Source organism: Genypterus blacodes, unplaced genomic scaffold (genome assembly GCF_046128005.1).
Source record: "Genypterus blacodes isolate CSIRO-AG114 ecotype Tasmania unplaced genomic scaffold, CSIRO-AGI_Gbla_v1 ptg000085l_1, whole genome shotgun sequence".
In the NCBI taxonomy this organism is placed as follows: Eukaryota; Metazoa; Chordata; class Actinopteri; order Ophidiiformes; family Ophidiidae; genus Genypterus; species Genypterus blacodes.
The window spans coordinates 1,406,058-1,426,116 of record NW_027466890.1 but is presented as its reverse complement, the minus strand read 5'-3'; the positions used below and the strand labels follow the sequence as shown (position 1 = coordinate 1,426,116).

Here is a 20,059-nt window from a genome sequence, read left to right as displayed (position 1 = left end):
CCCTTGTCGCCTGACTCATCCCTTTAGTGGCCTGCCCTCCTGCACCACTGAGCTGGGTCTCTAACCCCCTTGTAACCTGACCTGTCCCTTTAGTGGCCTGCCCAATAGGGCCACTGCGTTGGGTCTCTAACCCCCTTGTTGCCTGACCCGCCCCCTTAGTGGCCAGCCCACTAGGGCCACCTCTCTGGGTCTCTAACATCTTTGTCGCCTGACCTGCCCCTTTCGTGGCAAGTCCACTTGGGACACTGCGCTGTGTCTCTAACACCCTTGTCGCCAGACCTGTGGCTTTAGTGGGTAGCCCACTAGGGACACTGCGTTGTGTCTCTAACACCCTTGCCGCCTGACCTGTCCCTTTAGTGGCCTGCCCAATAGGGCCACTTCGCTGGACCTCTAACCCCCTTGTGGCCTGACCCGTCCCTTTAGTGGCCTGCCCAATAGGGCCACTTCGCTGGGCCTCTAACCCCTTTGTTGTCTGACCTGTCCCTTTAGTGGTCTGCCCACTGAAGCCACTGCGCTGGGTCTCTAAACCCCTTGTCGGCTGACCTGTCCCTTTAGTGGTCTGCCCACTAATGCCACTGCGCTGGGTTGCTAACCCCCGTGATGCCTGACCTGCCCCTTCAGTGGCCTGCCCAGTAAAAACACTGTGCTGGGTCTCTAATCCTCTTGTTGCTTGACCTGTCCCTTTTGTGGCCTGCCCACCAGGGCCACTGCGCTGGGTCTCTAGCCCCCTTGTCACCTGACTTGTCCCTTTAGTGGCCTGACCTCTTAAGCCCTTCTGTGTGATTGGTACAGGGGCAACCGCACAATCAGCACATTCTTCCATAGGTGGGAATACAGGTTTGATTAAACATGTAACACATACTCCATCACTACACACAGGTTTGCGGTGGTAGGTACTATGTTTCTGTCCACCATGGGTAAGGGCAGTTTCGGCTCTCTTCAATTTGTCAGCAGGAGGTGGTAACCATAAGTTGCGAGCAGAAGGATCTCTTTTTCCTGTATGCTGCTGACGGGGAGCAGCCACAGAGGGACCACCAACAGGGTGCTTCAAACCTGTTTGTCTCGAAGCTGGTTGGAGTTTTTTCACTGCCCCCTCTTTCTGACTGGGAACACCGGCAATGGTAGCATGGCGCATGACACGTGTCTTTGGTTTGACCACAGGAGGTGATCGCAGTTTAGTAGGAGACAAAGTGTCTTTACTGGCCTTTGAAAGTGATGGTGATGGTGCTGGAAAACTGGACTCTGGCTCTGAAATCTCTTGTTGAAAGTGTTCAGGAACGGTGGCCTCAGTCTGTTTAGGAGATGAAACTCGTGCTGGGGTCAAAAGCGTTCCATCATCTGAATGTGATGAAAACAAAGGTGGCAAAGCATCCGAGTCTGACTCCTCATAAGTTTTGTTCTGCTGGTGGGGTTCAATAAAACGTGGAACACTAGTAGGGAGAAATCCCGGTGAAGATGGTGACTCTGGCTCTGCAGCAGGAGGAGCAACAGGAGGGGGAGATGGTTTTTGTGTTGTACCTGTGTCCTGACTACTTGAAACCCTGGACATAATTAAGCGTCTTCCCTCAACACTGGAAGACAGTGGGGACGTATTGTCAGCACTGGCAGTTGATACTTGACTTGCTGATGCAGATTGTGGCGATGACGTTGAACAGATGGTAGAACGTCTACTATCATGTGTCTCTTTTTTCCTCACTTCCTTCTCATCGCTGCTAACCTCTGAAGCCATCTTGCAGACAGTGGCCTCTATTTCTTTTGGAGATGGAACTTCTGCTGGGGACATAGGGGATCCATCAGTTGGATGTGACGGAAAACAAGGTGGGAAAGCATGCGATTCTGATTCCTCGTCATATTTTTTCTGCTGACAGGGCTCAATAAAAGAGGAAACCTCAGTAGGGGGAAAAGCCAGTGGAGATGATGACTCTGACTCTGCAGTAGGAGCAATGGGAAATGGTGTTGTTGTTGTGCCTGTGTCCTGACTACTTGAAACCCTTGCCTTTATTCTGTGTCTTTCCTCACCACTTGAAGAGTCTAAGGACGTGTTGTCAGCACTTGCAGTTGTTGATGTTGGACGTGGTGATGCAGGTTGTGTTGATAACGTTGGAAAGATAGAACTTCTTCTGTCATGTGTCTCTGTTTTCCTCACTTCCTTCTCATTGCCACTAACCTCTGAAGCCAGCTTGCTGACAGTGGCCTCCATCTCTTTTAGAGATGACAACTGTTCTGGAGTCACAAGGGATCCATCATCTGAACGTGATGGAAAATGAGGTGGCAAAGCATCTGATTCTGATTCCTCCTCGGTTTTGTCCGGCTGACAGGGCTCAATGGAAAAGGAAACACTGGTAGGGGAAAATCCTGAAGGAGATTGTGACTCTGACTCTGCAGCAGGAGGGGGAGATGTTTTTTGTGTTGTGCCTGTGTCCTGGCTACTTAAAACCCTGGACATGATTAAGTGTCTTTCCTCACCACTGGAAGACAGTGAGGACATATTGTCAGCACTTACAGTTGATGCTGGACTTGCTGATGCAGGTTGTTGTGATGGCATTGGAGAGATGATAGAACGTCTCCTGGCACGTGTCTCTTTAGTTTTCCTCAATTCCTTCTCATCACCACTAACCTCTGAAGCCAGCTTGCAGACAGTTGCCTCCATCTCTTTTGGAGATGAAACTTGTGTTGGTGTCATAGGGGATTGATCATCTGAAGTTGATGGAAAACGAGGTGGCAAAGCATCTGATTCTGATTCCTCATCAGTTTTGTTCTGCTTGTGTGGTTCAATGTAATGGGGAACACTAGCAGGAAGAAACCCCGGTGGAGATCGTGACTCTGGCTTTGCAGGACGGGAAGATGTTTTTTGTGTTGAACCTGTGTCCTGATCTCTTGAAACACTGGACATAATTATATGTCTTTCCTCACCGCTGGAAGACAGTGAGGACATATTGTCAGCACTGGCAGTTGATGCTGATTGTGGCGATGATGAGACTTCCTTCTCTTCGCCGCCAATCTCTGAAGCCAGCTTGCAGACAGTGGCCTCCATCTCTTTTGGAGATGAAACTTGTGCCCATCTCATAGAGGATTCATCAGCTGGATGTGATGGAAATCGAGGTGGCAAAACATATGATTCCTCATCGGGGTTGTTTTGCTGACAGTGCTCAATGAAACGGGTGATACTAGAGGGTAAAACACCCAGTGGAGATAATGACTCTGACTCTACAGAAGAGGGAGTAATGGGAGGAGGAGATGTTTTTTGTGTTGTGCCTGTGTCCTGACTACTGGAAACCCTAGACTTAATTCTGCGTCTTTCCTCACTACTGGAAGACTCTGAGGACATATTGTCTGCACTTACAGTTGTTGATGTTGGTTGTGGTGATGCAGGTTGTGTTGATGGAGAGATGATAGGACATATCTTGTTATGTGTCGCTGTTTTCCTCACTTCCCTCTCATCACCAGAAACCTCTGAAGCCTCCCTCTCTTTTGGAGATGGAACCTGTGCTGGGGTCATAGGGTATCCATCATCTAAACATGATGTCAAATGAGGTGGCAAGGTATCTGATTCTGATTCTGATCCCTCGACGGTTTTGTTTGGCTTATGGGGCTCAATGATAGAGGAAATACTAGTAGGGGAAAAACCCGATGTAGATGGTGACTCGCATTCTATTGCAGAAGAAGCAACATGAGGAGGAGATGGTTTTTGTTTTGTGCCTGCGATGTGACTACTTAAAACCCTGGACATAATTTTGTGTCTTTCCTCTGTTTTCACACCACTGGAAGATACTAAGGACATATCATCAGTACTCGCAATTGATGCTGGACTTGGTGATGCAGGCTGTGTTGGTGATGTTGGAGAAATGATAGAGCTCCTCCTGTCACGTGTCTCTGTTTTCCTCACTTCCTTCTCATCACCAGAAGGGTCTGAAGCCAACTTGCTGACAGTAGCCTCCATCTCTTTTGAAGATGGAATTTGTGCTGGTGTTATAGGGGATCCATCATCTGATGAGCGTGATGAAAAACAAGGTGGCAAAACATCCAATTTCTCATCAATTTTGTTCTGCTGACAGGGTTCAATGGAAGAGGAAATACTTGTGGGGGAAACTCCCGGTGGAGATGATGACTCTGACTCTGCTGCAGGAGGAGCAACAGTAGGAGGGGATGGTTTCTGTTTTGTCTCTGTGGTCTTACTACTTGGAACCCTATAGTAAATTCTACGTCCTTTGACTATTTTCACACTACTGGAAGACACTGTGGACATTTTGTCTGAAGTTTGAGTTGGAACTCGTGCCTCATTTTTTGATTCCTCGTCAGTTTTGTTCTGCTGACGGGGATCAATGAAAGAGGAGACGCTCGTAGAGGGTTTCGCCTCTGCAGAAGAAGGAGCAATAGGAGAAAATGGTTTGCGTTTTATGTGTGTGTCCTGACTACTTAAATACCTGGGCTTATTTCGCCATTCTGTCCCTGTTTTTCCACCACTGGATGACAGTGAGGGCATTTTGTCAGATTTTGCAGTTGATGTGCTTGCTGATACAGGTCGTTTTGGTAATGTTTGAGGGATGATGGTACGTTTCCTGTAATGTGTCTCTGTTTTCTTCACTTTCTTATCACCAGAAGCCTTCATCTCTTTTGATAATGGAGCACGTGCTGTGGTCATACGGGATCCATCATCTGAATGTGGTAGAAAACGAGGTGGAAAAACATCCGATTCTTCATCAGTTTTGTTTTGCTGACAGGGCACAGTTGAAGAGGAAAAACTTGTCGGGGAGAAACATGTTGGAGATGATGATTCAGACTCTGTAGTCGTAGGAGCAAGATGTGGAGGATATGGTTTTCGTTTTGTGCCTGTGTCCTGACTAGTTGAAACTCTGGACTTCATTTTGCGTCCTTTCCCTTTTTTCCCACCACTGGAAGACTCTGAGGATATATTGTCAGCACTGGAAGTCAATGCTGGACTTACTAATGCGGGTTGTGGTGGTGATGTTGAAGAGATGAAAGAACTTCTCCTGTCATGTGTCTCTGTTTTTCTCACTTCCTTCTCATCACCAGATACCTCTGAAGCCAGCTTGCAGACAGTTGCCATCATCTCTTTTGGAGATGAATCTAGTGCTGAAGTCATTGGACATGCATCATCTGAACGTGATGGAAAATGAGGAGGCAAAACATCTGATTCTGATTCCTCATCAGTTTTGTTCTGCTGACAGGGTTCAATGAAAGAGGAAACACTAGAATGGGGAAATCCCGGTTGATATGGTGACTCTGACTCTGTAGGAGCAGTAGGAGGAAAGGGTTTTATATCTATGTCCTTGCTACTTGAAAGCCTGGACTTAATTGTGCGTCTTTCCTTTGTTTTCTCACCATTGGAAGACACTGTGGACATATTGTCATTACTGCCAGTTGACGCTGGACTTGATGATTCAAATTGTGGTGGTGATGTTGGAGAGATGATAGAACTTCTCCTGTAATGTGTCTTTGTTTTCCTCCCTTCCGTCTCATCACCAGACACATCTGAAGCCAGCTGGCAGACAGTTGCCTCCATTTCTTTTGGAGATGGAATTCGTGCTGGGGTTATAGGGGATCCATCATCTGATCTTGATGGAAAAGAAGGTGGTAAAGCATCTGATTCTGATTCCTGCTGACAGGGCTCAATGAAAGGGGAAACGCTAGGGGAAAAAGCCATTGGAGATGGTGACTCTGATTCTGCAAGAGGAGGAAGAAATGGTTTTCGTTTTGTGCCTGTGTCCTGACTGCTCAAAACCATGGACTTAATTCTGTGTCCTTGCCCTGTTTTGCCACTAGTGGAAGACACTGAGGGCATATAGTCAGCACTGGCAGTAGGGGATTTATCATCTGAACACGATGGAAAAGGAGTTGGAATAACAGCTGATAACTCTGAAGCAGGAGGAGCAACTGGAGGAGGAGGTTGTTTTACGTTTGTGCCAGTGTACTGTCTACTTGAAACTGACAAGCACACTGTGAGTTTGTCCTGCTGACAAGATTCAGTGTAAGGGGAGAAAGCTGTTTGAAATGCTGACCCTGCAGCAGAAGGATCACTGGACGGTGGTACCGTTGTAGAGGCAGTAGGAGATCTATTGATTAAAAAATTGTGAGTGGCCTCTTTCAATTGTTGAAATGGTAGTTTAAGTGATTCTTTTACAAACTTGACCTCTAGGAAAAAAGAAAAGAAAAATGTTATCAGACATATTTTTGTAAATAAAACAATCAGTATTAAACATTAATGTAAGAAACACCCGGACAGTATTGCACTTTATCAGTTTATCCCTTGCATATGTGTTCACTGGGTGTAGCTCTCCATAACTTGGAATTGATTGATGTTTGTGTCAGACCACAGAGCAGCGTTTTTTAATGCTCTGCCCCATTCAAGTCCTCTGTTCCTATGAGATCCAGTGTTTTTAATGGTCTTCTAGGGCTTTTTGTGAGGCTTTTGTAGCCAGTTCTTATCCGTGTCCTTCTGAGCAGCATCTTAACATTGATGATGGACAATTTTAACATCCAAGCTCACTTTTGGTGTTCCGCAAATGTCAATCCTTGGCCCTTAAATATGTTCAATTTGTATGCTCCTCCTCATGACATTCATAAGAATAACATCCAATTCCAGTGTTATGCAGATGTCACACAGCTTTACGTTGTACTTAAAACCTCCAACTTCAGTTGTCTAGCCTCTCTTAAGGCTCGCCAGGCCATTATAGTCTAGGATGTCCCAGAACTTCCTTCAACAAAATGCAGATAAATTTGAGATTCTGGTCGGCCCGCTTACTTCCAAGGTTTTGTCTCTGTGTCAGCTAATGAAATCGCTTGCAAAAAACTGGGTGTTTTGTTTGATTTTGTGTTGGTGCTGAAGTAAAGAGAGTGGTTCAATCATGCACCTGGCTTCCTCGCTGCTGTCCTAATCCCATTTGTGCCAGGGACCTGTGGTCCTTTGATATTGCTACTACTGGTTGTGCCCAATCTAGGTGTTACCAAGGGTGACAGGGTTTTTGCCATCAATGCCCCTAGACCTTTGAACTGCCTGTCAGAGGACCTTAGGTTAGGTAACTCTGTAACTTTAATATTTTTTTTAAACCGATCTGTATAAAAATGTGTTTTTTCATTCTCATACTTACGCTTATTGCTTTTTTAACTTTTATTTCACTTTGTGTACAAGAGTCTTGTAACATTGTTAAGAAAGGTGCTACACAAATAGTGTTTATTATTCTTATTACATTAAATCAAGCTGATTAACAAAGACCAGCCGAGGATGATGCATCCTATTACCTACCTACACCCTATGAACTCATACACATATTGACAAAAAAACAAAATAGAATAACACAATAAAATATTTACCCCATTCCTCTTCGAATCGAAAAAATAGATCCTTGCAATCTGTATACTCTTCATGAAGTTCCCCAAACTCAAACAATTCATCCATATAATCCTTTAGAAATGTGCGGAAATTGTTTGGCACTTCTAAGAGTGCTGCTCTAGCTATACACTCCAGAAAACTCTTCAATCCATATGGATAGACGGTGATATCGGTGATTGGCTCCATGTCTGTTCTTCAATGAAGTCTGAGGGCGACTATATGTATTTATGTATATATTTATGCTTTAAGTGATACTTCATCATGAACTCATGGATTCATCATCAGATTTACCTGAGGTCAATCAAGTATTTATCCATGATGTCATCATCCAAAAAGGAAACGTCTCTCTAGCCCGTCCCCACCCCCTTCTCTCTCTCTCGCTCTCCCTCGCTCTCTCGTCTTTCTCGCTCTCTCTTGCGCTCTCTCTCTCTATCACCTTCACGTAGAACAGCTGAAAACGCTGTTCGGTCTGGATTAGAGACCAAAATCTCAGCCTGCCATCCACCAACCACAAAACTTTCCCCATAGAAAAACGTAATCGTGCTGCAGTGTCAAGCGTGCCAGTGACGTCAGAGAGTGGTGCAGGAAGATGGAAGACAATAACGAAGAGAGAATCAGACAACAGCACGACTAAGGCAATGAAACGGTAGGGCGGATTAATGCTGCTATGCATTTTGTAGATATTGTATTCATCGCAGGAGGTGAAATATCGGGGCTTTTAGAGATAAAACGCCCAATTAATGTACGTAAACAAGCCAACGAAGATGCTGCGTAAGATGGTTTTCTGCAATAATAAAACATTATCAAAGCTTGACTCTTATGTTTGAAGGTAAATATATCACGGTTCCGATCCGAGTCATAATATGCATATGCGTTAATTCAGTATGAATGGTGTGCCGCACTAAACAGTTCAGCTTTACTGCTTAATCAACCGACGCGATAATGCACAATTTTATGTTATGCATTATTTCACAATCTTATATGTGCCATGTATTGTGTTTGAAGTGTGTCTTGTGTGTTAGCAGGTATGATGACAGGCAGACACAGGCGGCCTGATCAGACAGGATGGGGCTCAGGCTTGTTGATAAGGTAAGACGAGCCAAACATACCAGGGGTGTGGCGAGTAGACCGTCGCACTATCATCATGGCTGATAGTATTTCTTTCTTTCTTCCTTTAAATCCTTACTTTAAAGTAGTAATAACAGAATGTTGAAAATGGTACACAAGTAAAACACTGCTTTCAAACCTCTTAAAAACATGTTTAGTAGTAACAAATGAATAAAATGCAGATGCCCTTTTCATTTGGCATTGTACTTGCCTAGAACGTTTGTGAAATAATAAAAATCCTGGCAAAAAAACAGCCAAAATTGAGATAAGTAGTAATTCACCAAAAATGCACCCTGTTCTCCCGCGGGGTTAAAAAAAAATTAATCAATCAGGCAATATCCAAAAGGACAATGCTGAATGTTAAGTCATAATTTGCCTATTGGATAAATACAGTACATGTAGTGTATTGAAGTACATCCAATAATGGAGTAGACGTACAATGTGACTCATGTTGGAAATACCCAAATTAGTTAGTGTTACCAGTAGTACAATATGTAAATGAAGTAAATGCACTTAGTGACATTACATTTCTGACCTCCTTTACTGTTATTTACACAGCAGGGACAGCAGAACCAAAGGATGGTGATATTTGGTGCTGTCTTCCTCTTGACGACCCTCCTCATCTTGTACAGCTCCAACACCGGGAACGATGCCGTCTACACGTCCTTCCGTGTTGCAGCACACCGTCACGCTTTAAAGGTCACAGACCTGAAGACATGGGCCGGGAAAGAGGGTTATGTGCCAGTCCGAAACAAGAAGGTGCATTAAGTAGAACAAGAATAGCTGAAATCCACACACGCTGAGAATGTTACTACCACCATTTTTTCCTGTTGTTCAAATGTGTTGTATGCACAGTATCCTCCAGTACATTTCAGACAAAGGGATGGAACCGACAAAGATCTAATACTCCTGAGTTCAGTGCTTGCTCACTGCAATTCAAGAGAGTTTAATCTTCCATCACCTGTGTACAACGGGGAAACTCCCAGGCCTCATTTGTGATGTAGGCTGATGACTTTATGTACACAGAAGTATTGTCTCTTGCAGCTCCTATCCTGCCTCTTGAACTTCCTTTTTCAAAAAGCCTTTCTTTTGTATTTCTATTTCCATTTACATATAACTATTATGCATATTTTACGTACATTTGTGTGTACTGGGCATTTCTTGTAAACCCCCACCTTTAAATCTCATGCTCTTTTCTCTCCAGAATATGAACTTGCACTGTCATTACTGTGCACTAGTGACGAGCTCCAGCCATGTTCTGGGCAGCCGAGCGGGAGAAGAAATCAACAGTGCAGAATGTGTTATTCGAATGAACGATGCCCCCACCTCTGGATATGAAGCCGACGTAGGGAACCGCACCACTGTTAGGGTGGTAGCCCACTCCAGTGTGTTCAGGGTGACCCGGAGGCCGAAGGAGTACCTCAAAGGCACAGGCAGCAATCCTATCATCATTTTCTGGGGACCCCCTAACAAAATCGGGAAGGATGCCAAAGGGACCTTGTACAGAATAATCCAGAAAGTCAGCATGACCTACAATAACCTGTCATGTTTCACAATCACACCGTCCAAGATGAAGAAATTTGACAGCTTGTTTCAGAAGGAGACAGGACGAGATAGGTAGGTATTAAGTGTTTTGTTTGGTGATTTTATTTCTGATAGGAATTAACTCAATATGTTAATATGCTCCATATGCTAATGGACTTGTCCCCTTCCTTTTTCCACAGACAAAAATCACAGTCGTGGCTGAGCACAGGCTGGTTCACTATGGTCATAGCCATTGAAATGTGCGATAACATCAAAGTATACGGGATGGTTCCACCCAATCATTGTGGGTGGGTATAGCAACAATAGCTTGATCTCACTCAGTACAACTATTTTGAAGTCAGTGATTGTTAAGATTATAACATCAATACTTTTCTTTTCCCTAGAAGTAAATCTGGGTCCAAGAAGATGCCCTATCACTACTATAAGCCCAGGGGGTCCGATGAATGCTTAACATATATTCAGAATGAAAGTGGACGAAGAGGAAACCACCATCGCTTCATTACTGAGAAACAGGTGTTTGCACGCTGGGCAAAACTGTACAATATCACCTACACCCATCCAAAGTGGTGAAAAGACTTTGACCACCGATTTCTTAAACCTGTAGAAATGGTGTGGACTGGATTTTATTTGACTGATCCTCCTCAAACAGGTCAACACATGTTTTGATATGTTGGAGCTTTTGTGAATGGCAGCCAGGTGTGTGAGATAGGATCAGTAGAGAAAGAAGCATTTGCAAAGAGATCTCTGAATGTTTTCTCAATCTCAATTTTACGAGGTTCCTGAAATGCTCCTCAAGTATTCCGCATCAAAATGTGACAGTATATCTGTTGTCTTTGTAAATAGACAAATATGAAATTTACGATGTATTTTTACATGTTTGTAATGTTTTTTGTTAATATGTCCTAAAATTGCATGATTCCCGTGTTGAGGGAGATTATATCAACAGGCATATTTAATTAGATATGACTTAGTGGCAAACAAGATACGCATCATCTCAACTACAGATAAACACGTCTGTACAACATGTACAAGAGAATACACGTTATAGTTTGATTCCCATCCAGCAGAGCACGAACTCCAACTTCAATAGAACCTCACAAATGCAATATGTGAACAGATGGTTTAGGTTTTGCAGTGTCAATCACGTGATCATGAGGATGAAACACATGGATTCTTTCAATTTAAGCGTGTTTCACACATTTTAAAGCACTTTACATATACAAAATTTTCTTGATAATGATAATTGGAAACTTGACACAATTTCATTGGCATTGTCAGTTACTATTGTACTATACAGGGCATGTGCAAACATCTGAGAGTTATTTGTATCTTCTCATCAATATACCCCATATCTGCAGAGCTCTCGTAATAGACTGGGATAGTTAAATTAGATTTTCTTGTTATTCTCATTTTATGTTTTCTTAACAGAATATGGAAACAAAACTTGCCTCGTGAACGAAAACCTTTTACCTCAGTGGCATCCCAGACATGCAGCCGAGGTTCTGAATCTATTCTAGAGAATGAATCATGGTTAAGTTGTATTATGGTTACAGTAAAATTTGAATATATCAAGGCCAGAATGGTGTGATTAAGGCGGAAACAGTCTATATGTTAGACAACCTTGCAACAGGAGAGGTTATCCAGTGTGAAGGCACTGTAGTTGATCTTTACATGTGATCAGCCTAACGTGTGTAACATTGAACAGGATAATGTGGACTCATCCGATAGGCTGTTGTGCTCTTTTTCCAACGTAAATGTTACATTAGAGAAAGTAAATCTATCATCAATAAATTGGGCAAAGCAACTAAAGCTAAAGCTAAAAGTTGATCCATGACTTGTTTGTCTGGAAAGATGTGAATCAAAATGAGTGAATGCATGTGGCATGTAATGAAATTAGATTTGGATTACATCAGGAAGTTCTGTGGTTTGTAAAGGCCTAAAGTCGACCTGATATTGAATGTATAAATGTTATTGTGTTTCTGGGGTCTTTATGATCAAAAATGTAACTTGCAAGTACAGTATAACACAATTTCTGTCCATATTGCTTTGCTCTGTCTGCCACTTGTATTCTATATGTGTCCATGCTTTGAAAACATATTACAAGTCAGTGCAAACCTGTGCATGTGTATTAATATACACACACATATCAGTGCCTGTGGCGTCTTTGGGAAACACAGAATGAAAACAAAATGCATGAATCTTGGAAATCAAGCATTTTACTTCAGTCACCTCATCACCATACATTTATAACATAAGGATAATACAGCAAGCAGCAGCAAGTTTTCTGTGTCACAAATTCTGTGGTGAACCATTAGAAACATGTGAAATTGCAGTGGTGATCTTGGTTCTCAAACCCGCCATGGAAATTAAGATGGCCTCCTATGCATGATGGAAATGAGAAACAATGTCAACAACAGACCAGAACACAACAAATCCAAATGATCTACGGACGGTCAGCAAGTATAAAATGATCATCTTATGGTCTAATCAATCATCTTAGCGTAACATCACCTCTGTGCGAATGGTCCTGCTGCCCTGACCCGGGCAGGTGTTGAGGTAAAGGTCAAATAAGAGACTGGGGTCAGTTACATCCAGGTTTTGGTCTGTATCGACGCTGGCCTCCAAACCCTGCAGTCCTCCAAAAACTACCAGAAGGTGCCTTTAAAGTCAAAAGAGACAAAGATGACATTCAAAGTGTAATACTTGTATGAGACTTGTCCGATCTCCTCTCTAATCTTACTGTCGAGGAACCTACTTGAAAGGTGCCAGTGTGGTTTGGTCCAGATCGGTTCCTTTCTCTGATGTGCCGATTGTCAGGTCGTATCCTTCTTTATAAACACTTTCAGTGAAAACGGCACCTGCGTCGACAGACCAGCAGAAAAGGTTGGTGGAAACACACCACGCTAAGTCTTGCTACACTGTGTGTGTGTGTTTACTAAAGCATGAACCTACTGAGACAAGACGCCAGGCGGACGCTGTAACCCCAGTAGAGCCCTCCTTCAGTCCTGGGAACATGGGGAGCCACTACTACTCCTTTATGTACTTTGTTATCTGAGAGTGGAAGAAGACACACACTTGCTTACTGTGACACCTTCAATGACACACATGACCAACACTAAGCAGGTCACAGAGGAATCGACAGAATCACCTTGGCTTTGTGTCTTATCCAGCTTTACTGTGACTCTCAGGCCCGACTGAAGCTGTTTATCAATTCGAGCTTCCTAAAAACAGAAACAGACATAGATAAGTATTTTATTATGACTATATTCTCGAAAAAAAATCAGGCAGATGAATCAATATGCACCTTTCTCATCCCGCAGTTGACTAATGAGCCTTTTCCTTGTTTGGACGGCCGGTCGAGGACGATGCCTTCCCGGTACTCCGATTCCTCGTCTATCCTCATGTGATGAGGGCTGTCTAAAGGATTAAGCAAACCTAAAGGGACAAAGGGGAATGAAGGTAAATGTGTCTTTACTTTGCTTTGATTAAGAAGAATGCAATCTCTGCCTTTGCGTTAATTATTTCAAATTACCTGCATACTGTAAATCTTGATGCTTTGGGAAGAACCACTTGCGCAGATACCTGGTGGTAAAGCAGGCATCATCAATTGACACACAATCATAATTTGATGAAATAAGCCGATCGCGATTATTCGATTGGGGGGTGAAATGTCTCTTCTTACTGAGGACATTCCAGGTACTGAAGGATTCTGGCGAGCTGAATACAAGCGTGTCCTTTCTTCCCAACACCTTTAAATTCCCCCTCAACACTCCTGCAGGACAAAACCAAAAAGCATATTTGTATTCCTTTTGGTATCTGCTGATGATTTTACTGCCAGAGTTTAAAAATGCAACTTACTTGACATCTTCCCCTTCTTCATCAAACACTATGATCTCATCGATGCAGAACACAACACAGGCACGGGCGATCTGTCCAGCCAGGTATGTACGCAGTTCAGTGGACTGAGCGTTGTCCAAGACAGAACCTGGCAGGGCCACACTCACTGTGTAAAGCCGACCTAAGAGAGAGAAGGTCAACTTTAAAGCATCCCATTCAGGTTAGGAACAGTAAGGTCAGTAAGGTTTTTCAGGAATGACAATGTTACCTTCGTTCTTCTGGGTTTGTTCAAGTTGTGCTCTCTCAGCTTCTGCTTCTTGCTCTTTCTGCTTTTCCAACTCTTTGATCAGCTTGGCCTCCTTCTGTTGCTTCTTAGCCTCCTTTACTATTAATGTAAAAGGCAGCTAGTTACTTGTGGAATTTTAAATAAAGTCAGAGGTTTAATAGAGGGACAATGAGTTACATTTTAAGTAGCTAAAGTAAAACTATGTATCGTTTTAGGATTTTTTTTAATTCAGGAGTTCCGATGATCAAAATGCTTTCTACTCAAATCAACAAGATAGATACTAGTTACAGCCCCAAAAGACACTGAAAGAGCCATTTGATGGTTGTAAACAATGACGATGTTTGTGCAATATAACATGAAATGGGGCAGCACAATGTGTGTATTTTAATCACATGAATTGTGATACAAATTAACTAATTCAACCTTTTTCATAGGTTACACTGCTCTTCTGCGTTTTGCCGCCACCCGCTGGACATCCTGAAGTCCCACGGAAGTAGATATTTCTATGTTGTGTTTGATCGTATTGCCTTAACATCATTAGATTTAACCCTAATATGCAAATGAGCTAAAACCGAACAAACCTAAACAGAAAAGCTCAAAACTTTAACGCATAGAAACATGAATGACACTTTTATATATGTATAAGTGTATAATTATACGCCGTCAGGACGCTGATGATGTCGTAAATTCGTGTCGTCTGTTCGTCATATCTGCGACCGGGCTTGAACATTGGTGGCCACATTTTGACTAACATAAGCCACATAACCCCATGATTAGTCAATTAATATCACTATTTAGCATTTTAATCATACAAAAACCCTGTTACGTCTCAACGGGACGTTTTTAAGCGTAGCACTTAGTTAGTGAGAGGATTCGGAATTACGTCACGTAGGACCGTCGGCTGTTCCGAGTGACCGTGGAAGTAAAGTGGGAAACAACGTGTTCGCCTCCAACAAAGCGTCAAGTTTGACTTGTAATTTGAGTGATAAATGCAACGTTTAGTCTGATTTTACATCTCCAAACTCAACTAAAAACTAGCGATACTGTCACAGTTCCGTGTTGTGTGGTACGTATTCAAACATCCACTAATAAAACGCCAAGACGCACCATTACTTTATTACTTTGTACGAAGAATACATTTTGGAATAGAATAAACACAATCCAGGTTATTAGTAAAGGTTACAGCTCTTATCTCACCTTCTGCCTTCCGTTTCTTCCAGTCCACTCTATCCTCCTGTAACACACACCCAACACCCAAAGTGATTTCTTAATTTAAAAAAACCCCGATACATATCAATGATGATAAACATTCCAATTTCGATTTAACTACACAATGACAAATAATACCTGCGAGGAGACAATTTGGGGTCTTTTACTTGCACTGTCAGACATTTTCAGACGCTACGCGAACCAACACGCTTGTTTTATTTACTTCCAGGTCAGCATCCACATTTCAAAATAAAAGCCTGTTAGGTTCTGAGTTGTAGTTCATAAATCGAATTTGCGTTTGTATGGTTCTTGCTGATCTTTCAAAAAAAAAAAAATTCCCCTAGGACGTCAAGACAATGTCACTTTAAATTTTATTTTCTTCACTTATAACTCCTTTCCTGCCCGATTGCCAAGGTTGATTCTCATGCCTGTAGCAGGGGGAACCCCAGCAGCATTATGACTGTTGGGGAATTTATTTGTCAGATGGTGAATGACGAATTTAAGTCGATCTTTGTTTTTGGTATGGTTTTATTCTGAGAGTGAATGGCACTGGAGTAGATCTGAAGAGCATGAATAACAGACAGTCTATTCAATCAAAACAATCAATCAAATCAATAATTTGGCCTGTATAGAAGGCCTGTATAATTTATTGAGATAATTTTAATTTAATTTTTTCATTTAATATTTTAAAGATAATTTATTTCCAAAAAGATTTCATTTATAAATACCGACGTGTTTAAAGTAAGAGAGGATTCCTAGGATTCTCAGTCAACGTATGAATGATGATGTTAAAGCACACATTTGCTGTTGAGCAAATATCTGACTTCATCACACATAGACATCATGATTACGCCTGATCCAAAATTAGTTTTTAGCCTGGTGAGATTTGGATGGATGAGGAACACAGGACAGCACAGGTCTTTTTGCTGATTTGTCACTTTCCGCCACTCCACTTTCTCAAGATGTCCTCTGCTGCATTCAATGTCAAGTCCTCCTATTAAAGAAAAAGAGCGTGTGTGAGTGTGAAAGGCTGATCAAGCCCGACACCAGGAAACAGCATGTGCACAACAGATGGCGAAATCCTGAATAAATGACATTGTTTAATTAATAAATAATTCCTTGCTTGAGTTTACCTTGACAAAACAGAATCGGATGTATTTGTCAAAGTCTTTGCTGTGCTCTGGACTGTAGAATGCAGAGACTGGGATGGTTGCTAAACCCTGGGGAAAACAAGTCACACATGACAGAAACAATTAAAGAAAAATCAAAAATGTTTTTTTGTGCTCGATCTCTCATTTAAACAGCAGCATGAATTTGTTTACCTTCTCTTTAGCGAGCCACTTCATAAATCTAAAGTCATAGCTTTCGCCCTCAGTGCTCGGATCATTGAAGTCAACATCTGTGAAGAGATAGTTTTGAAACGCTCTGATATAAGACATTTGAGGATGAAGGAAGTCTTATTCCAACACAGCGATCCGTATGAGTGACACCCACCAACAGAGGAGATATCTGCCATCATGAAATAGCCCCCTTCTGGCATGATGGGATGCAAACCCACAGCCTCCAGACACTGAGCCAGCTTCTTTCTCTTAGGGTACAGCATCTCAGGGAGCTGCTGGAAGTAGCTCTCTGGAGTTCCGAACAGCTCATATTCTCTCTCGAATCCACAAGCCACTGCCTCCTGTTGCACACAGGAATCAACCCATAGCTCAAAAAGCTCAGATTTCCCTTTTTAAATGCTTAAGTAGCTTTAAAGTTACAAATCCATCACTTTTCCATTTTACGGTATAAGAGTGGAAGTCATGAAAGATTGAGACCCACGCTGACACCTCAGAAAATAGAATGTTATATGATAATTCAGATTTCAGAAGACAGAATACTTGATGTTATTGATCTTGAAAGCATTGTGTGTTCACCTGGGCGGCTGTTGCACAGTGATAAACAGTGTTCTGATGCAGAGTCTGCAGGTGTTTGGTGATGTGATCACTGCTTATTGCCCAGCCAACCTGAGAACACACACAAGTTAGAATGAACAATGTGTCATATAAACTGTGAATGTTCTTAACATGGCGGTTGCAGTGTGTTTTTACCTTCCAGCCAGTAGCGCTGAAGGTCTTTCCAGCGCTGCCAATAGTGATCGTTCTTTCCCACATTCCAGGAAGACTGGCTGTGAATCGCAATCGCAACAAATGGAGTAAACACCACGGCTCCATGCATTGATTTGTGCATTCAGCTGAACTCTGGCTGTGTCTCACCGATCTTCACATGCTTGGCTTCGTCATAGGTCAGCCACTCGTACACCTCGTCACTGATGCACAGCACATCATGCTTGATACACAGATCAGCAATCATTTGGAGCTCTTCCATCTTATAAACCTGTAATGGACATAGAGTAGATGCACCTTTTTCACCCAATTAATATGAAATAACACAGCGTGATACAAAGCATTCTACACTAATAAAATGTGGTTGAGCAACCTTTCCCCATTACTAATAAACGTCTTACCTTGCCTAAAGGGTTGTTGGGAGTGTTAATAACAATGGCTTTTGTATTTGGAGTAAATTTGCTTTCCAGTTCCTTGGCAGAAAGAACCCAGTCCCCACTTGTCAGAGCCTTGTTGGACTCAACTCTCTGAAATGAACCCAACAAAAAAGTTTAACAAAGGTTACAAAGTTAATATAAAAAGCAAGAGCATGCAGCACTCACAGGCCTTAGAGGTACAAACACAGCCTTTCCTCTTGCCATCTTCACCATTGGTAGGTAGCAGTCAAAGAACGGCTCGATAATTATGACCTGGAAAACAAATTAATGATGAAAAACAGTTGCTTCTCTGTACATATTCCAGTTCTAAATGTACCCCCCCCCCCCCCCCCCCCCCCCCCCCCATGCTTCCTGAAGCTCCTCCCATAAGCGGCTAGATGGAAATTTTGTGAATGATATACTGCCGAGCTGCTCCCATAAGGGCTTGATTATGGATTATGTTGAGATCCTGTGACCACGCTGGCCATTACACACAGAATATCAGCTGCCTGCTTCTGCCCTAAACAGGTATTGCATCATTTGCAGCAGCCTTCCTTGTTTAAGAGTATTTTTATCATATACACATTTTCAATATTACCAGCACCAAAGCTCCCTCGGACCATCTCATTCCCTCCACCATGCATGACAGTTGGCATGTGATCCAAACAACTCAATCTTCAGTCCATAACACTTTTCATCATCATCATCATCACCACGGTCCAACTTTCTGCCAACTATTTTGTCTTGACCCGAGCTGGTTTGATTCTCTTACCTCATCGCCTTCATCGATCAGTGCCTGAATCGTGCAAAAGAGTGCTTGGTAAGCTCCAACTGTGACGAGGACGTTGTTAAAAGGGTTAATCTCATGGCCCACGACTCTACTGAAGAATTTAGCCAGATTATTGACAAGACGGGGGTGACCCTGTAGAAAGAGATCAAAATAAGAAAACAAGGTGACTCTTGTTGCCTTAAACTAACTAACTAACTAACTAACAGGAATTTCTGAGGAAACCCCTCTCATTCTCTCATTACTGTTCTTCCACACAGAAAACTGGTCAGAGTCTTTTATGCCTACTTACATAACCTCGGGTATACTGGTGCATTGAGGTTCCTCCACTCACAGCTTTGCAGAAAGCTTCCTGCATGTACTTTGGAGGGGGGAAGTCTGGAAACCCTTGTCCAAGATTTACTACTTTGTAGTCCAAAGCAATCTGTGTGAGTTCAACCCTGTTGATAAGAAATCCTCAAACTCTAAAACTGGTTTATCAATACATTTGTATGTACTGTATGTATGTATGTATGTATGTATGTATGTATGTATGTATGTATGTATATATATATGTATGTAGATAGATACTTTATTCATCATATAATGTACAAGAAAGTGGACTGGCAGCTGGAGAGTTGCCAGTTTGCCACCAGGGCACCGAACCCCCAACACTGCTCCACGGGCGCCGTATCATGGCTGCCCTGCGCAGACCCCTCTGTTAAGCATGTGTGTGTGTAAGAGGGGCACGTAAGACACATTTCAGATTGCCGGGTTTGCATGGTGACGTTTTCGCAGGTGTGTTTTTCTATCTCTCTATCTCTATGCATGTTGAATGTACTGTCAGTCTATCAGACCTTCTATTTTTACTTACCAAACGTTTTTGTCGACGCCTTCTGTTCTGCGGGCATTAAGTCTTCGTGCCATGCCGATCTGATATGAAACGATGCGTTCAGGTTCGCCTCGTTCCTATAAGCAAACTTTCAGTTCAACATACACTCACCTTCGGATCAAACCTTGCAATAGATCTCTGCCCGATTACAAGTGACTCATTGCTGTCAAACTTTGAAAGTAGCAGTTACATCTCGCTAAACATAAAAGCAAATAGCTTTGTTTAAAGACAGGTTTTTAGTTTTGGTTTTGGTTTGTACCTTCGCTTCAAGCCAGTCAAGCTTGTTCTTCTGTTGTTGTTCGTATCAGCGGTAGGCTGCACACAAGCCAGTCAATCGACGTCGAAGGTAGAAGATTGACGGCTGTCTCCACCCCAGATTCGACAAGCGAGAGGGCAGTGTGGAGGTTTGGAGCCAATAGGGAAGAAGTAGGCGGAACCCTCCCCGGAAGTGAACGAGATTTACGAATAGTTTATATATTATCAGGGTTATGGTGACACGTGATATCGATCATCAATCGATCACAATAACATAATGTACCTGATGT

The 20,059-nt window shown here is 42.7% G+C and overlaps 2 protein-coding genes across 4 annotated transcripts; one reads left to right on the top strand and one right to left on the bottom strand.

Moving 5' to 3' along the window:
* The first annotated feature begins 7,733 nt into the window (after nt 1–7,733).
* Nucleotides 7,734–11,561, top strand: st6galnac6 (ST6 (alpha-N-acetyl-neuraminyl-2,3-beta-galactosyl-1,3)-N-acetylgalactosaminide alpha-2,6-sialyltransferase 6). 3 transcript variants are annotated; one of them, XM_076158698.1, is made up of 6 exons: nt 7,734–7,997; nt 8,377–8,440; nt 9,017–9,217; nt 9,663–10,075; nt 10,183–10,290; nt 10,390–11,561. In XM_076158698.1, exons 2-6 carry the CDS (start codon nt 8,417–8,419, stop codon nt 10,571–10,573), a joined length of 930 nt encoding a protein of 309 aa, XP_076014813.1. In that variant the 5' UTR covers nt 7,734–7,997; nt 8,377–8,416; the 3' UTR covers nt 10,574–11,561. The 3 variants fall into 3 exon arrangements, with proteins under 3 accessions (XP_076014813.1, XP_076014811.1, XP_076014812.1); XM_076158696.1 differs by having other exon boundaries at nt 10,387–11,561; XM_076158697.1 differs by having other exon boundaries at nt 8,374–8,440; nt 10,387–11,561.
* Nucleotides 11,562–12,199: 638 nt separating this feature from the next.
* LOC143007364 (kynurenine--oxoglutarate transaminase 1-like) lies at nt 12,200–19,767 on the bottom strand. Its single transcript, XM_076158671.1, has 25 exons — nt 19,497–19,767; nt 18,936–19,083; nt 18,629–18,778; nt 18,043–18,129; nt 17,842–17,967; nt 17,591–17,711; nt 17,426–17,502; nt 17,252–17,341; nt 16,830–17,016; nt 16,658–16,734; nt 16,469–16,555; nt 16,274–16,329; nt 15,738–15,795; nt 15,474–15,527; nt 15,324–15,360; nt 14,109–14,225; nt 13,862–14,021; nt 13,686–13,775; nt 13,536–13,585; nt 13,308–13,438; nt 13,152–13,224; nt 12,956–13,054; nt 12,759–12,861; nt 12,515–12,662; nt 12,200–12,382 (listed from the first exon to the last, which is right to left on the bottom strand). The coding sequence occupies exons 1-25, from the start codon at nt 19,547–19,549 to the stop codon at nt 12,293–12,295; spliced, it is 2,469 nt and encodes an 822-aa protein (XP_076014786.1). The 5' UTR covers nt 19,550–19,767; the 3' UTR covers nt 12,200–12,292.
* Between the last annotated feature and the right edge of the window lie 292 nt (nt 19,768–20,059).

Coding starts and splice junctions, on each gene's coding strand:
- st6galnac6 (XM_076158696.1), top strand. CDS start 8,417: ATGGGGCTCAGGCTTGTTGATAAG. Junction 10,076..10,182: donor AAGGAGACAGGACGAGATAG/GTAGGTATTAAG, acceptor CTTTTTCCACAG/ACAAAAATCACAGTCGTGGC. Junction 10,291..10,386: donor GTTCCACCCAATCATTGTGG/GTGGGTATAGCA, acceptor TCTTTTCCCTAG/AAGTAAATCTGGGTCCAAGA.
- LOC143007364 (XM_076158671.1), bottom strand. CDS start 19,549: ATGGCACGAAGACTTAATGCCCGCAGAACAGAAGGCGTCGACAAAAAC. Junction 17,968..18,042: donor TGTTTGTACCTCTAAGGCCT/GTGAGTGCTGCA, acceptor GGTTCATTTCAG/AGAGTTGAGTCCAACAAGGC. Junction 16,735..16,829: donor GGCAGATATCTCCTCTGTTG/GTGGGTGTCACT, acceptor ATCTCTTCACAG/ATGTTGACTTCAATGATCCG.